This window comes from Urtica dioica, chromosome 9, assembly GCF_054948205.1.
Source record: "Urtica dioica subsp. dioica isolate 48M chromosome 9, U.dioica_male_clone48M_v1_H2, whole genome shotgun sequence".
Classification (NCBI taxonomy): domain Eukaryota; kingdom Viridiplantae; phylum Streptophyta; class Magnoliopsida; order Rosales; family Urticaceae; genus Urtica; species Urtica dioica.
The window spans coordinates 17,379,909-17,387,214 of NC_142764.1; the positions used below are offsets into that span (position 1 = coordinate 17,379,909).

A 7,306-nucleotide genomic window follows, 5' to 3' on the forward strand; every position below is an offset into this window, starting at 1 on the left:
CGACGGTGTTTATTTTAGGAGAGGAAGAAATCTGAAACTCGGCGAACAAAAAAAAAAAAAAACGCTTGTCAATAAGTTGTAGGGCCCTAATAAGTTGGTTCCAAGTTATTGCATGAGAATTTTAAAGTTTGTGAAGGACAAAAGTACGAGGCATCGTTTTATGGGCTTTAATCCAGTTAATTAAGGATTGAAAGGAAACATAAATAAGGTGGAGAAGTTCCCAATAAGATTTATTCTTTATTTATTTATAATTTAATCTTTTGCGAATACATCTTATTTATTCATCTTGTCAAAAATTATATTCTTATGTTCTTACGTTTCCTAACTTGATAGTAATCACATAGCACATGTCCAACATTCGTATGCTAAATTTATTATTGTCGTCTTCACCTATTTTGTCCATGGACTTGACCCATTAATGCCGTCTATAAAAAAAAAATACCCTTTCACAAATAAATGTACTCACCTACCTTATGTTATAGAGATAGGTCGTAGTAGTCATGAGTCATGACCCAAAACATCAAACTCAATCTAAGTTGGCCACTTTTTTTAATTATTAAATATACAATATATATGCTCTCAGTTAAATGATATATTAAATTCTTACTCGAGAACCACGGGCTCAACTTTAAGCCACTGCATGTGAAACAAGAAAAAAGGGTTCAAATAACGTCATATGCTCATGAGAACAAACACTGAACGGAATCGGTAAAATAGTTTTTTTGAACTTGCATTGCATGTCATTGCAGCGATCTGTGTACTTACAAGAAGTCATGAACACTAACACCAGGCAAGAGAGGTTTACTAAAGCAGGGAAAATTTTCTTTCCTTCCTACCCTGCTTTATTTATACTAAAAACGCGAAAAAAAAAAGAAAAAAAAAAAAAAACTATACCCCTGTATTAACAGCAAGACACAAAATAAACGCGCAACGAAACTGCGTCTCTGATTTAAATAACGGCAACTAACCCGGGGACTAAAAACGCATCTTAAGACGGTCCGAATAACAATTTGTTACAATCCTAATATCTGTACAGAAGCCCCAGTTCAATTTTTTTTTTTTTTTCCTTTTCTTCTTTTCTTTGGTTCATTCTTATGTGCAGTCAAAATAGAGCTTTTCGTTTGAGTAGTTGGAGTTACCATGTGCCGAAGCTACTCCCGAAATGTTCTTGTGTGATGATGTGGATTCGTTTCTGAAGCACGGCCTTGGACGGGTATGGCGGGAAGCAAAGCCTGTAAAAGCATGTGTGCGATGAGGGAAGGCGATCCACCGGCTCCGGCGTCTTGTATATGTGGAGCCGAGACTGCAATCCTCGGAAACCCTCCACCGGAAGATACTTTATGGACGTCCAAAAGAAGAGTAGTGCTTTTCTTTGCTCTGCCGGCATTTCTTCCACGATCTACAACAATTTTTCCACACAAATTACAAACTGGTATCAGTTTGTTTCTAATATAAAAGTAATCCGAATCCGTATCTTGGAAAAAATATCACAGTACGCAAGACTAGAAGCTTTGTAAACAGCGCCAAATCAACAACACTTTGGGCTTTAGATCTATTTGGTTGAATGGCATTTGAGTCTTTTGGAAACAAATGTTATGGTCTTTCTCGTAAGACCTGGTATCCAATGAACATCAAAGCACTGACCGAGAAGCGATTGTATGTCTCATAAGCAACAGGGCAAAATAAAGTCGCGGAAAAAGCTACAGGAATTTCAACTCTTGAGGACACAACGGGATTTTACGAGAACTAATAATGTCCGTAACAACATATCTGTAATCCTGTTTCGAAGGTCTTTATATGATTCCAAGAAAACCTTCCATTGTTTTTCCACCCTTATAATCACAGAGCTGCCCAACAAAAGTCAGAACTTGAAATGCTCAGCTTCTGTGGTAGCATACAGCCACAGACCGAGCTAGAAGCCTAGTACACCTCACAAGGGGGGACTAATTTTTTTTTAAAAGATACTTTCTCACAAGGGGGGACTAATATGTAAAATAAGTTTGAAGATGGGCTTTAACTTAATTTTGACTTTTTTTTTTCTTCTATAAAACAAAAGAACTAATTTTTTTTTAATTAAATTAACAAATTTGAGGGGGTGCTCTAGTCCTAAGTTGGTTCGACAACAATAGGGATATATTATATATGCAATCTAACACAGATACCTTCTTTTATTTTCTCTAACCCAGCACACTCCTTGGTTTAGCATAGTTTTGTTCATTATACTGTAGAGACTGCACAGCCTAAAAGATGGACAGCTATAATGAATTTCATTGGGTTGAGAAATTCCCCCCTTCAATTTTTCTTCGATATAGTAGCTAACCTTCTCAAAAAGATCAAACAAATCACGATTCTTTTTTTTCACCTACAGCATGATGAATTGGCAAAAAAGAGGGGGAAAAAACAAGGGCTGGAACACCCAACTATAACTGGGAAACTATCAACTTAAATGAGGATCGAATTTCTTTCATACAGCACCGAAAAAATATGCAAGGTAAGGAATAGGGTAGTAATTTGATACCTTCCAGAACCAGGTTATTTGAGCATCGGTCTCTCTATAGCCGTTGTACTCGGTGTGTGCTTTCCAATCTTCAACACTAACAGGAACTTCACTTCCATGAAGCATCAAATCAAGATCTTCAAGCTCTAACGTTTGAAAAAAGGACGCCCGATATTCAGTCTTAGAGAGCACATCAGAAAAGCCACTCATAAATCTCGTCACCAGATCAGAGATGGATAAGACAAACTGATGCTGGATAAGGAGATTCACATATTCTTCTCTATTTTGGCTGTTTACAACGATATTCTTCCCGCCAGGGCAAAGTTCCACAGGTTTGATAGATCCCAACTCATCAATTTCTCTAACAAAAGCCAACCCTAACGAATCTGAATCAATAAACTCGGCATCCATCTGAAGTATCTGCTTGCAGCTATTATATAAGCACGGATCAGCATCGCGTATGTCTTCAAGAGTTATCAGAGAATTTCCAGCGAACTGCTTGAAAAACGCCCGATCAAAGACTACACCTACTTGGACTTTATGCATCAGCGCCAAGGCAATGATTCGACCAGCAAATCCAAAATACTCAAGATGCATTGGTTCGATTTTAGAAGCTGCAGAACAAAAAGTACCAGTAAATCTACGCGCCAATATGAACACAGTTGCAGATGTGAGTAAGTTATAACACAAGAGAACATCAAGGGTATCTAATCAATGCATAAGTCCCTAGTTTGAATAGATATTGGCGATTTATTTATTATGAATCATGCTGTCTTTAATTTCTTCCAAGGATTGACGAACAACGTGGCAGTGCAAAGAGCTTCATCACAGCTTTCGTTGTTCTTTGTTACTCTCATGCGCACCCTTGATAATAGTGAAACTATATTAAACATAAATACCGAACCACGTCTCCATAACCTGGTCTCTACAAAGTTATCAAAATATGATTTTAAGAGCTCGAGTAAAACTACGGGTATCATCTAAAGAAAATTGAAGGATGCTAGTCTAGACAAAATAGGATCAACAATGATAGCTTACAAAACTGACCTTGATTGGGATAAAACCTTCTACAGTCATTTGGACATGAGACGAAAAGGGCTCGCTGCGGATCGAACAGAGCTTGGCATACCAAGACAAACCACTCTCGCAGTACACCAGGACCCGTGGCCTCCTCGTTTTTGAACTCCATAAACAAATCTCTATGAAGCTCTTCTTGCTTTGCATTTCCTATGTACTCGAATGATTCTTCCAACAATTGGGTCCTGTCGATAAGCATCTCGTGCAGCTCCTCGTAGTCTTCTTTCACGTCCGGAAACATCATCATCACCAAATGCCTCCTTGCCTCGAAATTCAGAACCTCCTTGTGCGTAAGAATCCACAAATTGTCCTCGATTACCTTTGCGTATTTGATAATTAGGGTTTGTAATGAAGCCTTCCTGCTCCTCAACAAAGTCCAAAGCTTTTCTTCAGCACCCGGGTAAAGCTTAGAAGTGCTGTTCAGCTCCTTTAAGATGGGAAGGTACTGAGACCACCGAATGTGAGTAATGTCCACGTTTGCTTTGGCGTTACTCGCCAAAACTTCCTCCATTTTCCTGAGGCAATCCTCCATCTTGATGAGCAGCTCGACAAAGATCCCGTGAAGGAAGTCAACCTCGTCCCTGGCCGAGGGGTGCTCAGAGACCCGCCCGCGGCCTCGATCTCTCTTGGAGACCGAATCGCGTAACGGGCCCAAGAACGCGGCGAAATCGCGAACGTCGCTTGGCAGAGGCCCGGTCGCGTTCAAGCTCGAGTCTTTGCTGAGAATCAAGTCCCGAGAGAGGCTAAACGCGAGCTCGGTGACGAAAGGGAAGATCTCTTTAACCTCGACGAGCACTTCCCCGCCGGTGGAGGAGGACGCGTTGCTGCTCTCCAGCAAGCTCCCCAGCGCGTTTCGGCAGGAGACGTAGAGCGGGTCGTCGGTCCCGACCCTCCTCAGCAGCGTGCAAAACTCGAGGAGCACGGGGGCGCACTGGCTGTAGGGGACCACAGAGAGGTTCCGCGCGAGGTTGAGGAAGAGCTTGATGGAATTCTCTCCGTACTCCTTGTTGGTCGGGGAATCAGAAGCGTAGAGCATGACGAGGGCCGCGGGGGCCGAGGAGGACAGGAATATCTGGAGGTGGTTCACGGTGACCGCCACGTTCTCGGCGCCGCCGTTCTCGGTGGGGATGATTGAGAAGTACTCTGTCATGTAGCTCTTGATGTCCTTGAGCGCAGAGACGGACTCTCCTCGGCAGAGGCGACAGACTGCGAAGATCATGTCGTCGAGGACCTGCCACGCCTGAGGGCTCACGGTGCTCCGCATACGGCCCACGAGGTGGAGCCCGGCGTCGTTCTCGATGCGGCACTCTCCCAGAGACTGGTCCCACTGAAGCTGCCGACCGCAGTAGATCAGCCTCTGCTCGTAAACGGGGACTCCGGTCATCTCCGCGATCCTCTCGTGGAGAGACCTCACCGTGTCGCCGGAGTCCGCGTGGATCACCAGGCTCTTCCCGCCGGACATCGTCCGGATGAAGAACTGAAGCGCCGACGGAGGCCGACCGGAGTAAACGCCGTCCGAGCCGCACCGGTACGAGGTCGATTTCGCGTCGGAGACTCTGGACTCCACCGCCGCCACGGCGGAGGGGAAGGAGAAAGAGGAGGACTCGGCGGCGTCCGGATCGTCTCGCCTCATCCGTACGGGCACTAGGTCGTCGTCTTCGTCGTCGTTATCGCAGTCGTAATCCCCGTCGTTCGGACCGGCATAGTCGTCGAATTTCCGCTTGGAGGAGAGGCGGTGGTGGAGCTGATCGGCCACGAGAGACATTTACGAGCTCTCACTGCCTTCCGGTGATCGGCGGAGGAATCAAACGCTTTGATGACTCATCGACGAAAGCAGAAAAGAAAAGGGAAAATCCGTACCGAGAAGACCAAATAAACTCCAGAAAGTCTCACTTTCTTTCGCTCTTTGTTTGCTTCTCTTCGTCTGAAGGCGATGGAGTGATTAGGAACAATAAATAACGAAGATATTGATGATCGGAAATCTGCAATTACCTTTTTTTTTTTTTTTTTGGTGCCCTTTCCTCTTTCTCTTCCTTGTCAAGCTATAGCTTTACTGCGAAATATTTTTTTTTATATATTATTGTGATTTGGTTGAGAGTAGCGGTGCTAGCAGGCATGCTGGCCGTTGGATCAAAATATTAGAGGATCATCTGAGCGGTTGAAATACCCGGAGTATGAGAACTCTTCTATCTCCTCTCTCCGAGTAAATAAAATAAATGCGTTACTGATTCTTCGTCGTTGTTTACTGAGAGGAGAAGAAAGGACAAAAGCTGTCATTTGATAGTTGGGTGGGATTGGGTGCGGATGGACTTACCAAAAGTTTGCTGAGGCCTTAAAAGCGGACATGTACGATTTTATCGTAATAAATTTTGATTTCAGATTATGTTTTTCAATTTAGATGAAAATTCATATATCTTATATCACATTAACTCATCATCAAATCAATTTTAAAATACATTTTTTTACACATTAAAATGTAGTCTTTGCCACATAAAAAGGTGTGTTTTTTACTCCATTTTTAACACAAAAATAGTATTTTTATTTATTTATAATTTTAACAACTTTATATTTATTAGATTATAATCTATATACATTCAACTTGTATTTTTATCCAATAATATTACATAACATTTTATATAAAATAATGCATATATACTTGGTACAAACATTATAAAGTAAATTAAATTATACTAAAAAGATGATTAAAAATTCATTTATATTTATATCATGTATTTTCTAGTTTGTTTGCAATGAAAGATTAATAAATTTTAATAGCTTTTTTTTTTAATTGTAATTATTCTCTAGCACATATCAAAATTAATTTTCATATTAGATTCGAAAAATAAAATAATTTCATGCTTATACAATTACGCATAAAACATTTAAACACAATAAATTTTGGCGTTATTTTGTAATTAGATAAAAATAATTCAATATGTTAATAAAATCCTACTCGTTTTTGGAATTTGACTATTCTTTCACTCTATAAAAATGTAGTTAGATGAAAGCAAATCTAATATTATTTTCTCCTATTAAAGATGCTCTCATTGCCAAATCTCATTAAGTCTACTTGACCAACCCTTACATTAACCTAAAGCTGTCAATTGGGCCGGGCCGTCCGCGGGCCACCCGGCCCGACCCTTATTTTAATTGGTTTTGGGCCGGTCCAGCCCCGATTAAAAAAGGGCTGGGCCGGCCCGGTTTTTAAATTGGTCCTGGTTTGGGCTTTCGTTTTAGGCCCAAAATCCGAACCCGGCCCAAAATCCTTGAAAAACACAAAACCGGCACGGCCCAGGCAGAACCGACACGGACCAGGCACGGCCCAGGCACAAGCCCGTTTGAGGCCCAATTTTTTTTTATTCTCTAAATATATGTATATATATATATATATATATATATATATATATATATATATATATAATATTATCAATAACGCTTACACTTGTTTGAAATAAAGTAGAAAAATATATAATATTCTAGCTCCTAGTGTTTAATTGTCTAAATCGTTCATTTGTATGTAATATTCTCTATATATAAAGTCAATAGATTTATTTGATACTGTTGTACGTCTTTATTATCAAATTGAGAACTACGAGTGAGATCTGGTTTATTACTTCCATGGATTTTTGGAAGTATTTTGCAAAGGCACAAAAGTATTATCAAGTGTATACTATTTCGAAGTATTATCTGATTCATAATTCGAGACATCATTCGTCATCATCATCTTCTCAA

The 7,306-nt window shown here is 40.7% G+C and overlaps 1 protein-coding gene across 1 annotated transcript; it reads right to left on the reverse strand.

Annotated features, from left to right (window-relative positions):
- Window positions 1–702: 702 nt before the first annotated feature.
- Window positions 703–5,809, reverse strand: UPL5 (ubiquitin protein ligase 5). The gene is made up of 3 exons (XM_089625469.1): window positions 3,545–5,809; window positions 2,519–3,111; window positions 703–1,399 (listed from the first exon to the last, which is right to left on the reverse strand). The coding sequence occupies exons 1-3, from the start codon at window positions 5,337–5,339 to the stop codon at window positions 1,136–1,138; spliced, it is 2,652 nt and encodes an 883-aa protein (XP_089481595.1). The 5' UTR covers window positions 5,340–5,809; the 3' UTR covers window positions 703–1,135.
- Window positions 5,810–7,306: the final 1,497 nt, after the last annotated feature.